Source organism: Dipteris shenzhenensis, chromosome 10, assembly GCF_047967505.1.
Source record: "Dipteris shenzhenensis isolate YYH24624 ecotype China chromosome 10, Dip_SZ_1.0, whole genome shotgun sequence".
In the NCBI taxonomy this organism is placed as follows: Eukaryota; Viridiplantae; Streptophyta; class Polypodiopsida; order Gleicheniales; family Dipteridaceae; genus Dipteris; species Dipteris shenzhenensis.
Genome location: NC_141605.1, coordinates 55,963,977 through 55,987,669, shown reverse-complemented (window position 1 = coordinate 55,987,669; position 23,693 = coordinate 55,963,977). Strand labels below are relative to the sequence as shown.

Genomic DNA, 23,693 nt, shown 5'->3' with positions numbered 1-23,693 from the left:
TAGACCCTCCTTGTGTATGCGTTGTCAGCTTGCAGAGGAATCTAGTAAGCATTGTTTATGGAGCTGCCCCAGCTCTAAAGTGGTATGGACAGGTATCTTCAGGTTGTTCTCATATGTTACATCTGAGTCCTTTTTTATGACATGGGGCGCTGCCCTTTGGGGGAGAGGATCTGGAGCCTTTGCTCTCTTTGAGTCAGAGCCAGGAGACCATGGTTTCTTCATGCAACGTCGCCAGAGACGGGGTCCCACAAATGTCAGCATCATGGAGCCGCAGGATTTACTTTTGGTACATGTACCAGCTCAGGATTCCATGCCTACTTCACCTGCAGGGTCAGCCTGGGAGGTGATTTCCAGCATTACTCTATGGCGGATATGGTGTTCGCGATGTTCTTTTGTCCTTGGGGGCCATTTATGCACGGAGGCTGACACTCTCGCTTCCATTTGGGCGGAGATTATCTTCACTCTCAGGAGTCAGTGGGAGCGGTGTACAAGCACCTCTTTGGCAGCTCGTGGGAGACTTTTATCCTTCATGAGGACATGGGACTGCTCATTATTTTTTCATTTGACCCCTTTTGGGATGTCGTGGCATTTTAGACCACCACCATGGCTTTTTTGCCACATTGTTGAGGCTAGGGATAGAGTACTTTCTCTCCCACCTGTTGTATGATTCGTTTTGAATGGAATATATCACTTTTCTTTTATTTAAATAACTGAACTCTACTGAGCCGGACTGCTAGGCTGAACCGACCTGAACCGAACTGAAGTGAACTTAACTGAACTATGAATATAAATTAGACTAGCGGAGGCTTGGAGGCAAGAGGAAACGAAAAGAAAAATAGTCGGTGCTGTGGCGGCAAGAAGAGCTGGGGCAGCGACTACGTTGTAGACGAGTGCTGGGGCGGTGGCTAGGACAGAGGTGGCTGAGAGAGAGAGAGAGAGAGAGAGAGAGCAAATAATTATTTATGAAGTAAATAAAATTTAGAAAAACTACCATATTCTTACCCTTTTCTACACGAAAAGCCTGTCAGAATCTAGAAAGTTTCTAGAAACGTGTCTTGTGACAGTAGTAAGCCATGACAATGACCTGGCACGAGACAATAGGTAATACATTCCCTATTTACTGGCGGTACAAACCTACATATTTAGGATGTTTGGATATGGTTCAGAGACAGTGTATGCACAATTTTGTTGTCTCCTGCTGCTACTTGATTAGAATTGTTTGCCAGATGCTTGGGATTTGCACATACCTGCTAGTGCAAATCTTGTCAAGGGTCACTCACTTGTAGCGTTAGTTCTTTTAGCTGTAACATCATATAGGTGCGGAGGTCGCATAACAGCTTACTTGAGTTTTTGTCCGCCGAGTGTTGTTAAAGAAAACAAGTTGACGAAAATTTTAGGACTAGGCAACATATTAAAGATAAGGGGAAAATGAGGCACTATTACTATCTTGAAAGCAGAAGCACTCTGCTATGTCTGCAGTCAATTTAAGATACATGATACAGATTGCTATGGTTTGCAAATGCTTTTGAAAAGTCTGAGGGACATCAAGAAATGCCTTTCTGCATACAGAACCAACATAAGCATTACTGCACAGGAGACTTGAATTGTTAATATGCTTGCGAAAGCAAGCTTGTCATTACAAACAGAAGCCATGTCTAAGAGTACCTATACCGCGGCAGGAAAATATTATTTCCAAAATTAAAAATTCATGGGGCTTCTTTAACATGCAAGACCCATGTTCTGTGGTTGGTAATCTGTTGCAATCTCAAACCTTGAAATCAGTATCCATTCAGATTCTCTGGCCAAAACACAGGAAAGCCTCGATGCAGAGAGAGTAACAATGTTCTGTAGGGCCTTATTTCCAGGCCTTCCATAGCTTTTTAGTTATTGACCTTGGCAAAACAGATATTAACATCATAAATGGATAACATGAGCATGTGACAGCCCGAATCGAGCCACACAAAACATACAAATCTTTGTGCTTGAACTGGCTACATGGTACTGTCATCTGTAAGAACAATGAGATCTCTCTCTATCTTCATGTCCTAAAGAATTCAATCATTGGACCTTTATTAAACTGTTTACGAATTCCCTCAACGACAATTTACACATGTGCTGGTGAATGGTTGCAAGTAATTGCCAACTACTCGTACAGCAGCCTAAAATTCTTGACGGCCATTGTGTAAAGGGGATGATCGTGAATACAGCCAATTATAAGTGTTTTTTGTAGGGTCAGTAGCATACCTGCAAATTCGCTCACAGAAGAAAGCCAGGGTTGACCTTTCTTCCACCTTCTACCGCTGATGTACTCTATTGACTGCTCCCAATAGGTATATACAGCCCAAAAGATTGGAATAGGCACCACAATTGAAGAATCAAGGCAATATGTGGGAGTTATTACATCTTCTTTAGAGACTGCCTTCCTAGAAGGATGCCCACTAATCAGCAGCATCAGCTCTTAAACTTGAGTGATTCCGCACCTGATGCCTTTCAAAAAAACGACTACAAAACAAAATCCAAAAGGCATTAATGCCTTCCTGACTTATGACACCTTTGATAGCCATAGGTATGTTGCTTCAGCTCATGGCAAGGCACCAGATCACTCTTGCAAAAGAAATGCTTTCCCTGGTAATGTTGTTTTACTCATGGATGTCTGTGAGGCCAGGCTAATTTTCAAACCTGCTTGAAGTGGCCTATTACCAATCCGAGTCCATGTCAGAACGAAGTGATTGCAAAATGGAAAAGGAAAAAGAGAGAAGGGTTTAGAGTAAGGGATTGCTTACAAACAGTTTCTTAGAAGCCTGGTAAAACAGAGAGGTCAACAATCCCCTTTGGCAATTTTGCAATTTTATGAAGCAAGGCCACCCTATTCTTCTGCAAGTTTTTGTCGTCCTACATGACCAAAAATACAAGACCAGAGAATTGTTTTCAATATATAGCACTTAAATGTACAACAAACGAGCAAAGCATGCTAATGGCCACTATGGGCCTTATTATTCCTCTATCTTTTCCTCTGATACTTTCTAATCATAACACTGATCCCAAATTGCCAAAATCTTTTTTGGCAACAACAGCAATCAACTATTTAGGGGGAATAGTCATAAGAACTTCTCTGTCTTGAGCAAACTGGCATCCCTATAACATTGAGCTCAGGTCTCATGCATTATTCTAGCCACAGATGAATTGACTACAGTATTCCTTTTGATAAGTATAAGTTACTTTAATTGTATATACATTACAAACTATGAGTTCGCAATTAATCCTTACACCATCAATGTTTTTGCATTGAATCAATCATCTCCACCATGATGAGCACCATTGCATATGGTAAAATTATATTGAGCTTGAATGGATCAGTCGACAAAGGTCCTTAGCAGATCATAGCAAGGTTTGATCTTCAACCATTATAACTACTTTTACATTGGCACTACCTTATAACAACATTTCAAAATCCCCCTCTCCCCTTGCAATGACACTCGTGATATACAAGGTGTAATAGCACGTACAGAAGGGAAGTAAGCCCTAAACTTTGTGGAAAGCTTCAGACTTTCTCTACGTAGAGACATGGTGAAAGATATGCAACATTATGGCTCGAGGAGACGAGAGCACTATGGATCAGCAGTGAGATCCGTCACCAGTATACGGCTGGATGAGAGACGCGGAGACCACACACGACACGTGGGGAAACCAGAGCACGCACGATTGAGGTCCGACCTTCTAATTCAAACTCTATACTTGAATAATCCTAGGACCTCCTTATAGCTTGGCAGTTTGGTAAACTAACTTCCTAAATTCTACCCGGAATCTTCTTCACCTTTAGGCACGTATTGGACCGCCTGCTAAACATTCTATTGCGTGCCTTGACTGATCGGACACTCACTGCTTCGGTTCTTGGAGGTCTAACTTGAGTGCCTAGTCTTTGGGGGCTAAGGTTGAGTAAAAGTTAACCCAAGGACAATATTTCATGTCAACACGAATGTGGTGCAAAATCATGGACTAGCTCGAAGGACCCGTTCTTCGAGGTGGCCAAACTATTCTGGAACGCCTGCGAGTGGTAGAAGCATTGACATGCTTAGGGGCAGACCATTGGTGGCAAAGAGAAATGGGTGACGGACGAGGCAGAGGACCTAGAGAAGGTCCAAACTCTGAACCCGTGGCATGCAACACACATGGTACCCTTAAATCCTCGGTGGCTTGTGTTAGTACTAGTGGCCAAGGATACAGTGTATTGGAGGCTAATAGATCAGAGGCTGGAAGGCTCCTGCTTAATTTTGAGTGCCGGCCAATGCCACATCCAAAGTGCGATAAGTCACTCTGAAGAAATCTTCCTTGCCAGGGATGGCCCATAGAATGTCTATCAGAGCAAAAAGGGCTGTTGGCAAGATGTCGGAGGCAGGGGGCAGAGGCTCAGAAACTGGAGAATGGCTCAGGCCAGGAACAGCCCCACGAGGGGCAAGGCTCAGACTCCAGAATTAGCAGGACAAGGGAGTGGACCTATCATTAGAGGTGACTGCTAGGCTTGCAATGGGCTAGGTACCTGCTTGGTGCCTTTGGAGGCACCAGTCGTAGGAGCCCTCTATGTTAGTGGATGCTGCCAGTGTACAAACATTAGACAGGGTCTATGTGATAGACCGATGGCCTCCTTGGCTGGATGGATCTTCTTCATCATCAGGTCCACATCAGCATGGCCTTCTGCTTGCGCATTACATTTTCCTAAAACATCATTATCGCAATCATCTTCCTTTACCTAACGTATTCCTTGGGCTTCAGTGGGCCTTCAGCCGAAAAGATGCTATGTACAGAAGCAAAAGAGACCTTGATTTCATGCACCCATAGGAAAATTATTCACTTGATGACATGCAAACATTTGCATTCAAGATCTGGAATCCCATTGTCATCTTCTCTGGTTTTCAGACAAAGGATTTTCTAGAGTTTTTCTAGAGCTTTAGGCTTAACCCTTGGCCTTTCAGCAATATCATATGGGATAGGGAATAAGCTTACCTCTCACATCTCTAGTCAGCAGCCCTCAAGTATGCCACGGGAGTTTATAGTTGTGGAACAGATCTGGCAGCGAGATGCTCAAGTATATCTCCACTCCTGTGGATGAGTGTCATGGGAGAAAATGGCACGTTCGTTTGTCCTCTTCATGCCAAGACTGACAATACCTAGCCTTCCATGCATAGGGGTATTAGAGACAAGTACTCTTTGATAGAATTTCCATTACAGCACAGACTTTTCTAATCTCTTCTCAAGATGGTTCATCTCTAGCATTATTCTTGGCAGACATACGGAGAAATGTAGGGGATGATAGGTGAGGAGCCATAATCTCGTTTGCAGAAGATCTTATAGAGGAGCTCTGCAGACATGCATGTGTAGGTTGTAGATGTGGTATTTGTGTCACATATGCTCCAGCGCATGTGGTATATAGACTTCTACAATGAGTGCATTGGGATGCCCAGAAGAATGCAAGTCTCCATAGAACATGGGTAGCTTCTGCCACAGTGAGTTTTCAGCCAAGGATTTCTGAAGCTAGTCGATGTCCCCTTGGCTTTAATGTTAGAGACATAGGAGCATAATTTTACCTCTCTGCTGATATGTTCAAATGGAATGTATGGCTTTAATATCAAGGTGAGTATTATACGTAGGTGTACAAAAGCCCTTTCAAAAACCTATCATGTGAACATTACCATACAGTATAAGATCTCAAAAACGAAAAACTCATGTCTTAGATCAATGCTCTGTGAAAGGACGAAATGAGTATGAGTCCCTCACCACCAGCACAAAAACGTTGCTGAAAAAGTCTTCAAGTGGTTGCACTAACTCTAGTGAAGCCTCCACGAATACATCCAGCCCAACACCTGAAACAGAAAAGCAATAATTTTTTCAATTGCTCGAACTTATGTTGTTAGAAAGCAAACAGAAAAAATTAACTTGAAACTATTGAAATGTTTATGTCACCCCTATAACTTTGCAACATTCTTTCTTTTTATGACATGAGAAGCTGCAAAAAAAGTATGCTTCTGCACTGTGAAGTTTCAGACTGACAAGAATGCAAATGGATTCTGTGTGACCTATATGCCAGGTGAGAGAGAGATGGCAGATGAATCCAAGATGGTAGAGAGACTCCTACGTGCAATCACAATGAAAGGGGACACCCTTCCATTTATGTTCCTTGAGATCAGTCATGATCCATCTTCCCATTTAGGCCTACCGTTAGCCTATGACCCATGCACCTACCAATTAATGCACTCTAATGCACCCTTCCCTTTCCTATTGCCCTAGGACCTAGACACATGTGTGCAGAGCTTTATTAATAATCATTGGCCAATATTACATAGTGTAGCGGCACCATTTACACTGCTTGATCGATCATAAATACAAACATATACCGCACCATTGAATTGGTGCCTAATATATTAATGTTCTAATGACTATAAATTAACTAAATAATCATTTCTCTTGTCATGACATGCACTATGTCCATTGACATGCCATTTTAGCCATTACATATTGGACACCCATATGTAGTAACCCATCTTATAATGAGACTTTATAATGGGGCCCTAACTGTGTATCAACCTACTTACATGTTTATAATAAGACTTTATAATGGGGCCCTACTTCCATGCTTTGGCTTTGTATTGGGACTCTTGCTATATAATGTAAAACAAATTAGTATTAATTAATGATGGTTATTGTCAACGATCACTTTTGCAACTGTAGTACCCTACTTCTAGGGGTTATTACTGCAAATGAAAGATATAAATTGAAAAATCAAGGAGTAGTGGTCAAAAGTTATAAACGACTCACCGAAAATCCACATGTAATCTGAACTATCAAACCCTCCTAATTGACACTAATTTAGAGATCTAAATTTATTATTTTCCAAGATTTTGTAGTTTTTGAATACCTTTTTTCATGGCGTGTATTTTGTCCCTCTATAATAGATCAGAACAATTTACAATTGTAGAGAATATGCCCTTATTTAGAAGAATACTTCCACCAATGTCCATGAATATACGAGGGTACAAAATCACAATTGAAAATTGCCCCAAAAAAATAAATCAAAGATAATTAAAAATAACTTGGGACTTGGGAACACCACTCATCTCTACACTTAATGGTGTTTTGACTAATGCAAACGGTAAACCCAACATTTTTCATACTAATTTTTTCCTGAGAATATATATGAGGAGTTATCATTGGTCAATAGTTGAATCATGATTAAATATTAAAATATGTCTTACAATTATTTTATGCTAAATTATAATTAAAATGTATTTTCACAAATGTAACTTAAAAATACATTGCTCTTCAAGGAAATGCTCTCTATAGAGAGCATCTTGGTCACATGTGGTTGCAAGGAAATACTGATGTCATATAGATATATACTTGCCAAAGGTTGTCCCAAATGTTCTAATGATTCTTGCTGTGTCAAATGCAAGAAGGGACCTCTAGTGAATATTGATTAAGTGATCTACAAACACGCCGGAACCATCTGGAAAATCGTATGTACCAACATTGCTCGTCTCCCTCACCTGCAAGGTGCATAGATGATGAGGGGGCCCTTCATAGTAGTCTTTGTGAACCTAGTCCCGCCATGGTAGTCTCTGTTAAGATGCATCTATCTAGCCGAACTACCCATCTACTGCCATGTGTAGAAAGGTAATAAATTGGAATGAGACATCTATATGGAGGACGCTTGCTGCAAACTCTATTAGGATGTCATCATGACTTGTAATCGGTCCAATCATCCCTTCTGAGGTCTACTACCCAAAAAGCACCTGCATATAGGGCCGTTGGTCAAACTAAAGGGTCAAAGAGGAGTGATTTCATATTCATATGCCAATCTCACGGTAAACTTAAGTCCTATGGACAGGCCCCCCCAGTAAACAGAGGATGCAACTATCTTGCTTGGCTCCTCTACAACTATGTGAGCCTCACAAATAAGCTGAGCATCATGAGCGTTCAACATCATGACCTTGGTTTTACCCGCGTTTACCTTTATGTCTAGGTACTCACAAAACGCCTACAAAGATATGTTGTGTCTTAGATCGGCAATACATCGTTCACATATAGTAGGAGAGGTATGATAGACTCTGCCAAAATTGAATCTCACACTAGTGTTTCCAAAACAGAGGCCAGCTCATCAATGTAAAGGCAAAAAAGAGTGGGGGAAGATGTGGCTTCAGCCAAAAGGGAATTACTCACCCTTTCTAAGACAACCCATGTGTAATGCCTTAAAAGATTATCTACAATATCGAAGGCTCGAATTCCGTTTGATGCAACGAGGCCAAAAGCCCATTGACTTGTGCTAGTTGATTATAATGCTTGAGGCCAAACAATACCATTCCAAATGGAGACTCACCCTCTCCAAACTAGCTGCTATTCACTCCACAATACAGGATGTCTCATCACCAAACTCAAGAGTCTAGTAGCTCCTTGTCCTATCAAATTAAGGTGCATCTGTCACCAACTGGTGTTTCTCCCAAGAAATAAAGAGGAGTCTTTATCAGATTGACTATACGGTCAAAGAAAGTTGACTTTAGTTAACTAGAATAAGGTTTACTATCTTTACTTTTGCTTTGCATTGGTAAAAGAGAACTATGGGGGTGCCCACAAGGGACTAGGATTAGTCCAAGAACTAGGAGTGCATTTCGCTAGCCTCTAATGGGTTAAAGTGTTAGAACTTGTTTGTGCAATGTGTAGGACGTAAAAGACAGCAAAAAGGACCCAAGAGTGGGGAGAAAAGCACAAAAAGGAGGTTCCACAAGGCCTAAAAACTGTTTTGTGTGTTGCAAACTGCTCAAAAGTGTCATGATAGCAGTGTTGTTATTGCTCAAGTAATTTCAAGTATCTTGAGGTTTGGTTACAGCATCCTTATTAGACCTTCCTCTTGCAATCTCGAAAATACCCTAAAGCATCTATGAAAGAGAGAATAGAATAGGGGCCAATCGGCACCCCTATTGTACTGAGGATGAAAGAGAGAAGGCCTCCACTCTACGACCTACGATGAGTTACTAACAAGAATTGTCTATGGATTGTGCCGAAAAGCCCAGTCCCCTTCTAGTGTCCACAAAGATCTAACCCGCCCTATCATAGGCATTCTCAAGATCCAATACAAGGATCTCGTAAGGATTAGACTCCAAACAGGCCCAATTGATGGCCTCCCACATATGAAAGATGTTGTCTAGAGATGCTCCCCATGTCATGAATAATGCAAGGAGGGGTTGCAAGGAAAACTCAAGACTTGGGTAATATCTAAGATATTGTATCTAGGACAATTATCAATCGAGTACCTAACGTCAGCTCCATCTCCCACCTTGGGGACGAAGACAGGAGCATCAGTCCAAATCAAGAAATCTCTTGAAAAGCATGTTGGAATAAGGGGCTAATCAAATCCCTGAATTAAATGAAGAAGACTCGAGAAAACCCATCCTCCCCCACCATTTGTAGGTAGTCAAGTCCATCTCCCGCCTTGGGGATAAAGTGGGGAGCATCACTCCAAATCAAGAAATCTCTTCAAGAGCATGTTGGAATAAGGGGCTAATTAGTTCCCAGAATTGTATAAAAGAAGACTCGAGAAAAACCATCCTCTCCCCAGTATTTGTGCACTCGTATGCCTTTAAAAGTTCAAGCAACTTGTGGTTTGTAAACAGAGCCTCCAACTAGGTCATCCTTGACTTCGGGATCACTGATAGGACCTAGGCCACACGAAATGATGTGGCCATCTCTTGGATCTCTTGGGGTCTAGGTGTATTCAACTCTCCTAATCGTGAAGTCGTTGGATTTGCATCCTTATCAACCTAGGCTCTATGATCTCAATAATTTCATGATTCCTGCTGTCTCCTTACTGCACTCACCATGCTCCCGAGGAATGATAGGAGTACTACGCTCATCAACCCTACTTTGCCAGCCAAGAGAAGCCAGACGGCTACTCTCTGATTCTCTCAATAGAAGCAAGGTCATGCCATAATGTTCCCTTTTTCTCTAAAAGAGAGTCACAATTGAGTGCTTGTTCCTCAATTGTTGCATTCTTTCTTTGAGTAGTTTTTGTCAAGCATTGTGTCCATCCAAGGAGAAGAAAGGGGGGGGGACTATTTCCCTTGAAAATAAACTAGTGAGGGGGGACTATTTTCCTTGAAAAATAAATTTGTGAGAAGATCTCCAAAGCTTCTTCATACAAGGAATCCAATCCGTCTAGATGCTCTAAGCCATAGGACTACAAGAGCCTGCTACTTCATGCAATGTCACGTCTCTCCCCCAAATGTCTCTAGTATGACCTCTAGTTTGAGAGTATCGGTATCCTCCATGACCAAGTGTAACTTTGAGACCCATCATCCATCAAAACAAAGAAGCCCCCATGGGGGTGGTGTCCAATACCATCTTGTGAAGTGCAAGCAGGCCTTGGCCAAACAAAGAATCCAATCCGTCTAGATGCTCTAAGCCATAGGACTACAAGAGCCTGCTACTTCATGCAATGTCACGTCTCTCCCCCAAATGTCTCTAGTATGACCTCTAGTTTGAGAGTATCGGTATCCTCCATGACCAAGTGTAACTTTGAGACCCATCATCCATCAAAACAAAGAAGCCCCCATGGGGGTGGTGTCCAATACCATCTTGTGAAGTGCAAGCAAGCCTTGGCCAAACAACTCATCTCCCTATAACTTGGGGGCACTATTCAGGTAGGCTTGCTGAATTCACATTGGAAGCTGTATGTCTTCAATACGATCTAGATCCTCTATAATCAAGTTTAACTCTGGTACCTATCATTCATCAAACAAAAGAAACCATCATGGTGGTCACTAATATAGAGTGAAAATGGGTACCTATCAATAAAAGATATTGTCCATGTACTCAATGAGAAGGCTGAGGCATCTCAGCATGACTAAAAATGGTGGCTTAAAGTGCCTAGTCTCTATGTCATCCAACGAATTTCCCGCATACTAAGAATGACATAAATGAGACATGAGCCCAGTCTACTTAGGCTCTATGGAACATGGTTGGAGAAGCAATTCCGCACCCATATATGGTCACCCTCCAAATGCTCAGCTCAACTAAAACCAATCTTGAAATTGGCGTCCAATAGGGGTGAGCCACAAATGAGTCCTACCATATCCTTATAATGAAGCTCTTGGACAGCCTCATTAACTTGTGTGTCCTTAAGGGAAAAGGTAACTTGGAAGATGACGGGTGTTACAGGATGCTGCCATTTTAGCTAATGTTGCCATACCAAGACACTTGCCCTTCGAATCTAAACCTCTAAGTCGAACAAAAGTTTGTATCACGGGCTATAGTAAAAAGTTTGGTATCATTATAGAACCAAAAATCAATATCTTATTTGACATTGCAATCGTTGCTTGCTGTGACAGGAAACAGCCTATTGTTCCAAGGAGCCTAAATACAACGCACTATGCAATGCACTACAAGTGTGTCTAGTTAAGATGTTTATTTGAAGTTTTTGGGAAATTACAAGTAGATCCTACAATCATTTTCTATGAAAGCAAGAGTTGCATCAATCATGTATATAAAGTACATCGAACAAATCATCCTTACAGAATCAAGATAACGCACTTATATCTCAATTTGTAAATCAAAGGATACACCAAGCGATATCGAGAAACAAGTTTCACAACTTCAAATTTCAGCTAGGATTAATATTGTTACTTTTGTATTTCTAACATCAAAAAGCTATAGGAAGAGAGGAGTTTCCCCGCTTCAGATTCAGCTAGTGTTGATTCAGTTCCAATTAAGCATTGGAGGCTGGATAAAAAATATCAATGCTTAACATGATGTTATCCATGTGCGAAGTGATTAATGTAGGTTAACGGCGGCCAATCTAATGATTAGCACCTATTTCTTATTAGGATTGTATTGAATACTATTAAATACAAGATACTGTAGTGTAGTCATACAAGCCCTCGTCAGACACCAATCCCCCCTCCACCTAGGGAGATGGGGTCTATGGGACTCAGGACACCGAGACCATGTCCTACGCCATTTGGAACTATAATGGTACCTTATGCTGAGAACCAGAGAATTTCCCGGAGTCTTACACAAGTCGCGACATGGTCTTTTAGGCAGAGACTCACAAGAGTCCAAAGCACCCATTACCAGTGGTCAACGTGTATACATGGGAGACTACCTTTACAGATGAGAGGAGGGGCACAGGTAGGGTACAAGGTTCAGGAGGGGTAGTAGTACTCTATAGGTCGTTCCTCTTCGGGGCGATCTCAATAGAGAGGAGAGATATACACTTCAGATTTCTTTGGATCCGGTCTTTTGCAGGATGCTAGCGCTTCGACTCAAACTTATCCCTGGCTTCATTAGACACAAATTAAACAGTCCTCACTCTGCAGTTTGCTACTTTCCACCCAAGTCTTTCCACTTTGTTGTGCAAGAGGAGATTGAGACATCGTCGTACGCATCCCTCTATGCAAACATTATAGACTTCTCGAGCGGAAGGAAAGTCCTTGTTGGGGACTTCCATGCGAGGATAGGTGTATGCCTGGTGTCACTCCTTGACTTCAGAGATGATGTTGTTCAGTTACCAGATATTCACTTGGCGGATGCAGGTATGATGCGAGTCTTAGTTAGCAGGCCCCGATCACACTTTATGGGCACGCACTGTTGAATCTAGTCAAAGTGCATGATCTCATTATCTATAATGGTCTCAGCAGATGGCCCTCCTTAGGTGATTTTACTTGCTTCCTACATGGAGGAGACTCCAGCGTTGTTGACTATATCATGAGATTGCACCACCTCTGCTTGGATCACACGTACCTCTTCTTTGCCACCTTCATGCCGTACATTTTTTACAATAATGTCCTAGGTTTCTTTTGGATTCATAGCTTTCTTGATGTGGGGGATCAAAGTCTTTGAAACACAAATAGAAATCCAATGCAACACTTTTCGAGATTCTTCAACCCATGCTTTATACCCTTCCACTTGCTCCTTTATTGGATTCTCATTTGGAAAATTGGGGTATTTATCCTCACTTGTGATGAATTTCCATAAGCCTTTTCCCATAAGGAATTTTTCCATACGGTATTTGCACAAATCTCCAGTCCCTGTCTCGCAATACCACCTACACCATACACCACCTACGACGACACACTTTTGGACCGTAGTCTTTCACCTAGATACTCCACCCGCCTCTACACACTTGTCACATATATCGATTTCATACATTTGCTTTGATTACTCGTTCACTTCACAATGCTGCCCTTCACAATTTTCCTTACACTACTCACTCCACTCGTCCACCACCACGACTTGGGACCATGCCCTCTAATAGCTGGTACGATGATGAGTGCAACGCTCTCCGCCGCCATCAGCTCAGATTCGAGGCTAAGGATAACCATCCGAGCGAATCAGAGACGATGCACAAGTATCGTCAATTGGTACATCGAAAGAAGCAGGCATTTGTTGCTACAGTATCGAGAGCTTGCGTCATCAAACGCTTGTAGGAGTTGGGTTATGGCCGAGAGATCATTTGGGCTATCATGGCGCTTTACGAGAGGTTTCAAGTAGAGTTCGAACATGGGTGGATAGATGAGATCATGAGGACTCTTGGGGTCAAACAGGGGTTTCCTCACTCACCTACCTTGTTTCGCCTCTACATAGATGAGCTTGAGACATTTATGCACACACTAGGGGTGGCTGGGTGCTCTCTCGCTGGCACTTTGATCCAAAATATACTATACACAGATGATGTGGTACTTCTATCTTCCTCTCAAGAGGGCCTCTAGAGACATTTAGATGCATTACAGTCTTTTTGTGAGTTCCAAGATTTGAAGGTCAATATGGGTAAGACCAAAATTATGATCTTCAATACATCCAAAGAAACCATGCATAGATAGGGGTTCACCTTTGATAGATCACCAATTGAGATAGTTTCGTCCTACACATACCTAGGAGTTCTCTTTTTTGGCCCTTTCTTTATGATGAGACCGGCAATACAGGCCCGATTGAGCAGAGGATATGCCTCGCAGGCTAGATTGGAGAGACAGCACTTCCACTCACAATTCTAGGACCCTCGAACTAGGGCTCTTCTATTTGACTCCTTGTTGGGGACCGGGGCTCTCGGATGCAGAGTGGGCTCGGGTTGAGCGTTTACAGGTTTGTATAATATGACATATGATTCACAGTAAGCCGTCGGTTCCCCACCAGATTATCCTGGCCGAGTTTGGATCATCCGCACTATAGCTTGATGTAGCATTCAGGGTCATCACATACCTATGGCGTGTCAGAGGTTACAGAGACTCCCCCTCAGGGCGTCGTAGATTACCATGGTTAGCACTATCCTCATTCATGGCCATAGTAGCTACGGGTGACCAGAGATGTATGCACGTGCAGACACGTGGTTCGAGAGATTAGGGCTCTACATGGATAGACTTCCCCCCTTCTAGTACGTATTGATGCACTATTTCTTCCACTAGGGTATCACAAGGTTAACCAGGTCATACGTGAGGACCTCCTACAGCTACACACATCCGGACTTGGTTGGAACCGAATGAATTCCCAGTGAAGCTTAGCTTCTGCAGAGATCACCGCCTACGCATTAGGGCTTTGTTGACCCTCCAAGATATACTCGGATTCATCTTCCCCACTCACTGAGGATCGCTATTGGGCAGCTTCGGCTCTCTTCGCAGACTTCGCATCGAGAGTGGCCAAGTTGAGGGAATACCTAGGGAGAGGCGCATATGCACCTTATGTGATCTGCAAGAGATCGAGTTGGAGGAGCATTTCCTTTTTAGATGCCCATTGTACTACAAGATCCGAGGGCGCTACTTCTGTCTCTTCAAAGATGCTTTCCCGCTTTCTCTGTTTTCTAGTTTTGCCGCTTACATCCATGAGACAGCCACAAAGAGCAGTTGGTTAGATCCTAGAGACACGGGTTGGGCACACTAGCAAACTCCTCTCAGAGCATGATCACTTAGTTATTCCAGCCGGACCACGTAGGCTCTCCCCCACACGCCTCAAACACGGACGTGTTCCAGAGCCGGAGACGCGACACACCCAATAGAGGACAGACACACAAATTACACTTGGGGACATTCTCTCTATGTTCAGGATTGATGAAGCGCGACCGACAGTGATCACCATAGCCCTTGTCAGACACAGAGCCACAACCAGGAGACAGCACATGGCCGCACCCACAGACAGTCGATCACACTGTATCTCTGATTTCGTGTTACCACTCCCTCACCGTCCCTGAGATGGGAAGGGGGGAGGGGCTGCATCTGTGATACTGAACCGGATCTTGTCTTGTACTCTGATGACAAGTGGTAGTAGTGAGGATGGAGATAACCAAATTCTGGATATAGATATTGATATGATGTTATCACTGATGTTATTATAATTTTAGCTTGTATGGGCGCTGATGCTCATTTTAGTAGCTCCAACCTTCCAGCTTGTTTTGTACCAGGTTTCTCATAGTCTCATAGACCCATCGGTCTTCCAAAGACTTTAATAAGCTTTCTTTATTTCTCACTATTTCTATGTGGTTTTCTACTGTTGCACTTTGACATGCGTCCACCACATAAATTCTCCTCTTGAAACTTCAAATTTAATTTTATGAGATAGTTAAAATAGTACACTCGCCGAATTTTGAAATCTCAAGCTCTATTTCTTTCCAAATTTGAACTTTTCAGTGGTTCTATGACTGTTATCCACCATGATATCCACGGAAATGGAACCGGGGAAAAGAAACTTCCTTGAGATAAGCGGTTCCCTAGAGGAGCAACATATGTAATGACTGGTGAGTCCATAGCACTGGTCATACTAAGCTGATTCACATAGAGTTTTGGATCCTTGCAATCTAATGTGTTGCTAAATTAGCCTCGATGGCAACAAGCTCCTTGTTGATTCTAGTTTGTACTCGTTAATTCAAGATACCCTCTCCCTGATTTTCCTAGGTTTCAAGCGGGTGGGTGACAATGTCCAAGTGCATGTTCTTCCTTACGGAAGACTAGAGGTTAGCTTTTATGACAATAATTCAAGACTTCCATCACATAGTTAAGGGATACCCTGATCTCAAAAACAAAACCTGGATGAGCAACTTGAACCATAACATTTACACTCAGCTATTTTCTTTCAAATTTTTTTGAGGAGCCCTGATAGTAAATGATTCTTCATTGGTTATTACTAACACATTACTTGAAGCAACACCTGCATGCAGTTTTGAAGCTGTTTGTTTGTAAGCAGTCCACAATGCCCCTTCCTCTGGTTGCTGGAAAAACTTTTCGTTCACCTGCTCCATATGTTCCAGACGATATATCATCACTTTACCAATGGTTTTTCATAAGCTAGATGCTATCCTGCTCAAAAAACAAATATGAAGTCCCATCCGAAATCTGTACAAGAGATCTTGGCTAAATATTGATTATAGTCATTGGACTCCTTATGTGCAGAAAACAGATGAATGCATCAAAGATTCATCAAATCTTGTTCACACATTCATACTCATAAGTGAATTTGAAAATGATACTGGAGAAAGGAAATTTTAAAATACAAAAAGGAAAAGCCAATGGAAAGAGAATATATAAGAACACAGACATTCTCCATGACCAAATAATCCACAGCCTGCTCTATTTGATTGTGTAGAAAATTCACATTAGCTGATACATAAATTCAACAGATATGGAAGCGTATTGCATGACAAAAGCAGTAAAACATTTGGGGGAAAAATCTCTCTATAATTTGTCCTTTGGTTTATAAACAAGCATCATGTTGCAACAACCAGGCACAAGGAGACAACTGTGTGCAGAACGGTGACATTTCTCTGATAAATGAACTGAAGGCTGGTGACAAGTAGCTAGTTGTGGGACAGCACTGATAAAGTAGATGGAGCAGAGCAGGTCGAACTGCTCGTAAGCTAGAATGAGCAAGGAGCTGGTTGCGGCTGTAGTAGGGGCTGGCGTCAGTAAATGAATCGACAGCAAGCTGTTTTCGCTTGGCGGCCATAGGCAGAACCCGTTTGGCAATGACCAGCACCAGCTTGTAGGACAATAACCTGCCAAGAACTCTTCCAGGACGTGGCAACGACAAATAGCTGGATGCCAAGCACACACAAGGGAACACGAGGGCAATGGGAGATTGAAGCAGGCATGTTCCTAGTTGCTCCAATACCAAGAGCGCAAGGAGTACGTAACAGCTCAAGTGTATTGCAGGAATGATAATGAGTCCAAAGTTTGAGGCTCTCCACAAAGCTTTAAACTTATATCCGTTTGGTGATTGATGTTATTCCTTAATATTTGGACACTATCAGTGCAAGGGGGTGTTAGAAATATTAATCTCTAAGGCGATGACCAATGTAACAAGGGGCTAGGGGCACTTTTCTCCCTCTAAGGTTCTTGTCCCCTGACCTCAAATAGAGGTTGAGTTTGTGGTTGAGCTAGTCACCAGATGTAGAATATCAGTTCGAGGTTGAGTTTATGGCTGACTTCGTCACCACATATATGTTGACCCCAGTTAGGGTCCATCGTAGGGTTTTGTCTATATAACTACCCTAGTATTCTCCCTCATTCTTATTGCTTCAACTTCCAAACTCTTGCTCCATTTCCAACACCCACACATCTCGAGAACATTCTACTCTAGGAAAATTGAGCCACTCTGATTATCCGTTCCCTCCATGAGGCCGCCTTGCACTTTTTCACACACAGTACCCGCTTCACTCGCCCGCAGCCTATCAGCTCAGTCCCTTGCAAAAGCTGGCACGATGAAGAGTGTAAGTCACTACAAATCATGAAGGATGCGCCATATGCAAAACAACTAAAGCAGCTTTGGAGTCAATGGATTGCATTTGACAGACCTAACAAGCTCACGAAGATCACTGTTTGGTCCACCATAAGAAGAAGGTATTCATTCGCCAAAACAGGAGCAGTTACCAAACATTCTATTTAGTAGCACCTCCAAAGCCTTCCAGCACACTTCCAGGATCCACCGACAAAGGGCTGGCTTTTAGATACGCTAGTGTGACCGACTGCCATGTATGCAATACCCTTCTGGGGATGTGGTATACCGATGGCAGAGTGGAGGAGATTGGAGCAACTACAAGTGACTATGGGATCACGGATGAGATTCGAAGTAAGCCCTCAGTTCCACATGAGATAGTATAGGCAGAGTTCGCCATGACACCACTACAGGTTGATGCCATCTTCCAGACAGTGACATTCATTCATAGAGTCTCGGACTTGCCCGATGGCGACTACGGAGGCTGGCCCCAGAGTCATCCAGATGACTAGCTGAGAGCGGAGCAGACACATGGTATGCACGTATATCCACATGGTTTGCCAGGCACGGGATTCAGATGGACAGGCTTCCCCCCTTTCAGTACACTATGGATGTACCCTCTCAGTTGATCCCACGAGATGAGGTTAACCGAATCATATGGTTAGATCTCCTCTAGCTGCACACATCCTGGACTTAGGGGGAGATCAGGAGCTCCCCACCAAGACCCAGATCTATCGTGACCACTTCTTGAGAGTATCAGAGGAGGGATTCATCATCAAACCCCAGTATCTCAAGGATAGAGGAGTCTCACATGCATTGAGGATCACCATTGGACAGATCCGAGTTTATCCCATCATCTGAGGATTGAGACTGGGACAGCAGCACATATACCTAGAGAGCAATGGATCTGCATGCTATGCACATTGGGAGTGATTGAGACAAAGGAGCATTTTCTCTGTGCCTGCCTAGCCTACTATGAGATCAGGGGATGATACCACTGCCTATATTAGCAAGGGAGCGGCTTCAGCCCACTATCATGATTGATCGAATTCATAACCACGTTTGCATTGGGCTCTATCTGCTTGAGATGCGCAGACACAGGGAGACTCTGCTACCACAAATCAGAGAGCAGCAGGAGGCGACCAGCAGACCACAGGATACAGAGGTCAACCAGACACAACGACGTGTCACATATTTTTATGCATCGGAGTCATCTCCAAGACACAATGGGGGGGAGGAGGAGCTAGCTGATATGCGGGCCATCTTGATTACCGAGAGAGAGATGCAGAGACCACCCATGACACGGAGAGCGACTAGAGCACATTCCATTGAGGTCCATCCTATCGCAGATTTCCTCAAAGGATACTGCCCAAGACGAGGGGTCACTTTGAACATAGCTCGGTGGGTTCAGAGATCAAGGAGACCACGTCCCCTCTGCCACCACAGCAAGAGACACCCTAACATACGCAAATCTAAGATATTTTCAATGCTTAGAGACGAGTCACCACAGTGCTGGGTTTCGGTTTCGAAGTCCCAATTCTTAGCCTATTTCACATAGCCTACATTTTGTACTTGATTTTGCTCGAGCTATTGAGCTCTTTATTTCAGCATAGTACTCAGCAAGGGTCTTAGCGTGCCCTTTGGTCCAACCCATTGAGGCTTGTATGAGAGTTTCCTTTCGGTGTACTTTATACTTTCTCCCATAGGCCCGCGAGGCCTCCTGCGGACAAAATATGACATTCCCCATGAGCGACCACCTGGCCTCTCACACCTACACCAACCCACGTCACGTGCACTAATAGTCTACACTGGTTCTTCCCACACCTAGACCCTTAACACCATCATTCCCATTCACACGGCAACAAATCCCATGAGCCTGGAAAACTACAGGACCATGATGATTAGGCATGTCATGCTCAATGCTCAATATACCCGTTGGACGGTTCATAGAGAGCCACGGACTGATAGAGACACATGCTTTCACATTGATCAAACGACTCTAGATCACATCATGGAGGCCAGAGCATGGACACATAGAGCTTCCTATTGCTTCGTTGATTTGTGCAAGGCTTTTGCTACAACGCTGAGAGCCCCTATCTTCAGACGCCTTACAGTTTATAAGAGGGTCTCACATACGGTTCGGAAGGCTTCGGGCTGGACAAATGCGATCAATAGCATAATTGGGGTCAAACAGGGTTGTCCATTGTTACCAACTCTATTTGGTCTCTACGTCCCCCACTCCATCTTGACACAACATTCCAAGTGATCACATATCTCAATCGAGTAAGGGATTTCTATTCCTCGACCTCCCATGTTACCATAGCCGGCCTTATCCACATCCATGACATTAGCAGTTGAGGCTGATCAGAGGTGTTGGTATGCACGTCCATGCATCATATGGTTTGCATGTTGGGATATATCAAGGTGTATGCCTCAGGCACACCTTGGTTTCTATGTGTGAGTGCTAGAGGCACAGTTAGGTACCCATAAGCACAGTTAGGTGGTGGAAAGCCACATAGGATGATTGAGAGAATCTAGGAGCAGATTGAGGAGATGATTGTGGAGCTCTGAAGTCATCAGTGATGTCAGTGAGCATGTAAGAGGTGCCTACATAAGGACCTCACTCTTCTTCATTCTATATGCAAGTATTCTGAATTTGTGTCCACTCTACTCTTTCCTTTCAATTTACCAACATGGTATCAGAGCCATTTGATCCCCCTTGATCCCATTTCTGCCACATCATCATCTTCTTTCTACATCAAAATGGAATGATGTAGAAAAAATGCAGAAATCTTTCATTAGAAGACACCTTGGCATCAAGGCTACCACACCCTACTCTCTCCTACTCCTAGAGACAGGATGCATACCCATAGAGTTGCATGCCTTGAAGAGAGTACTCAGATACATCAAAAGGTCAAGCGCATGAATAATGAAAGGTTGCCAAAGAGGGCATGGGTAGAAAGTCAAAAGTCCCAAAAGACGAATAAGGGTAAGATTTTGGCATCTGGATGGGCACTAGATTTAAAAAAATGGTTCCAAAAATGGGAGGTAGAGAGGTACTTGGACTACTCTCCAGAGGAGGTAGATGAGGATGCCTTTCATCATGACCTGCTGAATGCACTACACAGGAAATGGCAAACAGCTGAAAACAGAGATAAGTTTGAGTACTACCGTACATTTATCAACCCCGAATATTGGGCTACTTATACAGGAAGAGAAACAGCCACGCAGAAGTACATTTGCACACCTATGGCAATACATAAGCGAAGAGCTTTGGCCTCACTTCGCACCCGATCACACCAGCTGCAGATTGAAATAGGAGGATGGAAAGATATGCCAAAAGAGAGCAGAATATGCCAATTATGTGACCAGGGAATGGCAGAAACTGAAGAACACATGGTAATGATATGCCCTTACTATACCCACATCCGAAAAGCATTTAGCTCTCTTCTCGAGGGACATAACAGACTGGCTGATATGCTACATAGCGGGTCACCCCCAGCTTTAGGAACGTTTGTCTATAAGCTTTTCAAGCACAGGAACTCACCTAAGACATAAAGGTAGTTTCTCTTAATACCCTCCCCTCCAAGGGAAGAGTCTTTGTGTACGAGGATTTTGTATTGCTCAGGTCCCATAGGCCGATTTTTGGTCTTCAGAGGACGATAATATATTCTTCTTCTTCTTCTTCTTCTTCTCCATCTTCTTCTTCACCATCTCTTCCTCTTCTTCCCAAAATTTGCTTAAGCCTTTTCTCCTCCGTTTCTCTGCCATTCTCCATGCCCTTCCTGCTGGAGATACACCTCGAAGGGGCGAACCCCTGGCTGCAAGGAATTGACGAATTATCGCCTCTGCTCGTCGCCATTTCACGCAGATCGTCGACCCTTCTTCCTGTGTTTTCTCTCAGAATGCTCCATGCTTCTCTAATTCCTTTCAGAGGGACCTTGTCCATACCTAGAGCTATCCTGTGCTGAAATCTGAGCAGCAATGGCTGCATATTCAAACTGAAAACAGAGAAAAACCAGTCGAAAAAGGAGAAGCAAGCTATGGCGCCCTAACGCGATTTTGTGCCCCTTCTCCTCAGTGGACCTTCTGTGGTATATAAGCTCTCTTTTGCCTTAGAAACCCCCTTTTCCTTTGCTCTGAAGAGTGAGACACAAGCCCTCCAAGTTCCGTCTTTTGATTTTGACAGTTTTGACAAGTTTTTGAGAGTGATGCTACATAAGATGCTACTCTAGCATTTCTGAGTTTTTGAAGTTTTCAATAACATCAGTACAACTGTGGCTTCAGCTTTACTTTGAGTTGCTATACCTGGTTTTGATTGGAAAGCTCCACCTCTATGAAGCATGTAAGAAAAAGCATCATTGATTGAATTTTGGTCACTAGTCTTTGCTACATTAAATGCTTATATTTGGAAGCCTTTCAGTTGTTATTCTAGCCTTGTAAGAGAGAAGACACTGCCCAATACCTGGGTTAGACCCTCTCATGGCTACCATATTAAATATAGATAAGTTCAATGGAAAGGGCTTCCACACATGGCAGATGAAGGTGAAATTTGCATTGATGAGGGAAAACCTCTGGGACTTGTCAAACCGACTTCAACTTCTTCTTCTACAACCTCCAATGTTGGAGAATCCTCAGCTCCGAGACTCCCTACAAGGGATCCCGCTAGAGAGAAGAAAGCATATGGTATCATTGCTCTTGCTTTAGGAGATGATTATATTCATCACATCTCTGACTTAGAGTCTCCTTCAGAAGCTTGGCAGAAGCTTGACATGATTTTTGGTGCTAGCTCTCACATCTCTAAATTATCACTTAAAATCTCTTTCTTTGAATTGAAGATGGTTAGTGGCACTCCTTTGGCAGCCCATGTCAATTACATGCAGAGTCTTATGACTCAACTTGCTTCTATCAACTCTCCTATCACTACAGATGATGCTATGGCAGATTGCTTAAGAGTATGCCTGAAGATTATGATCATATTGTTACCACTTTGAAAAATCTTCCTAATCCTAATCTTGAAGGTATTATCTCTACTCTCCAAGAAGAAGAAAGGCACATGGAGCTCAGGAAAGGCAATGACACAGCTTATGCTGTAAAAATCCAGAAGGGCAAGTTTACACCTTGCAATCATTGTAGGAAGACAAATCACCTTTCAAAGGACTGCTTCAAAATCAATCCATGCAAACACTGTGGCAAAAACAATCATCATGAGAAGTTTTGCAGAGCCAAAGCAAAGACAGAAAATGCCAATCTACTTTCAGTTGATGTGCCTCCACAAGATGAGGCATCCTTTGAAGATTATGCATTTTAAATCATCTCTATGTATGCTCCAGATCTCTCTTTTTATGTTGAGTCAAGGTACTCAGCCTGGATAGTCCTCCAAAATGAATGAAATAAACTATTGTGTTTTGTGTGTTTTGTAAACACCTCTGGTCACCTTATGATGTAGGCCATGTATATGTGTTTTGCTCCATGGTACCTCCTGCGGACATTGTGTGCATGTACATGCAGGGGAGATAACCATTGGAAGGTCTTTTTGTATCCCTTTTGTTTACCTTACACCCATGGGAACCCTTGCTAGCTTGAGATCCTAGCCATTGATAGATCCATGACCACCATGAGATGGCATGAGACACCTTGTGCTAGCTGTATTGACATAGCCTGAGGCATTCCCTTGAGGGGGGGTTTGTTGGGATATATCAAGGTGTATGCCTCACGTACACCTTGGTTTCTATGTGTGAGTGCTAGAGGCACAGTTAGGTGCCCATAAGCACAGTTAGGTGGTGGAAAGCCACATAGGATGATTGAGAGAATCTAGGAGCAGATTGAGGAGATGATTGTGGAGCTCTGAAGTCATCAGTGATGTCAGTGAGCATGTAAGAGGTGCCTACATAAGGACCTCACTCTTCTTCATTCTATATGCAAGTATTCTGAATTTGTGTCCACTCTACTCTTTC

The 23,693-nt window shown here is 43.1% G+C and overlaps 1 protein-coding gene across 5 annotated transcripts in view; it reads right to left on the bottom strand.

Annotated features, from left to right (window-relative positions):
- Positions 1–1,488: 1,488 nt before the first annotated feature.
- Positions 1,489–23,693, bottom strand: part of EDD1 (glycine-tRNA ligase) — a 226,263-nt gene continuing 204,058 nt past the window's right edge. The window contains exons 34-38 of one of the 5 annotated variants that reach the window (XR_015541639.1): positions 16,174–16,255; positions 5,773–5,858; positions 2,784–2,892; positions 2,245–2,693; positions 1,490–1,892 (exon numbers count right to left, since the gene is read on the bottom strand). Coding sequence is in view for 4 of the 5 variants with exons in the window: in XM_087379990.1 (XP_087236116.1) it covers positions 2,794–2,892; positions 5,773–5,858; positions 16,174–16,255 (267 nt within the window). In the remaining variant the exon portion in view is untranslated. Of the gene's footprint in view, positions 2,694–2,783; positions 2,893–5,772; positions 5,859–16,173; positions 16,256–23,693 lie in introns of all 5 variants that reach the window. The other 4 variants (XM_087379990.1, XM_087379989.1, XM_087379992.1 and 1 more) reach the window with 4 other exon arrangements.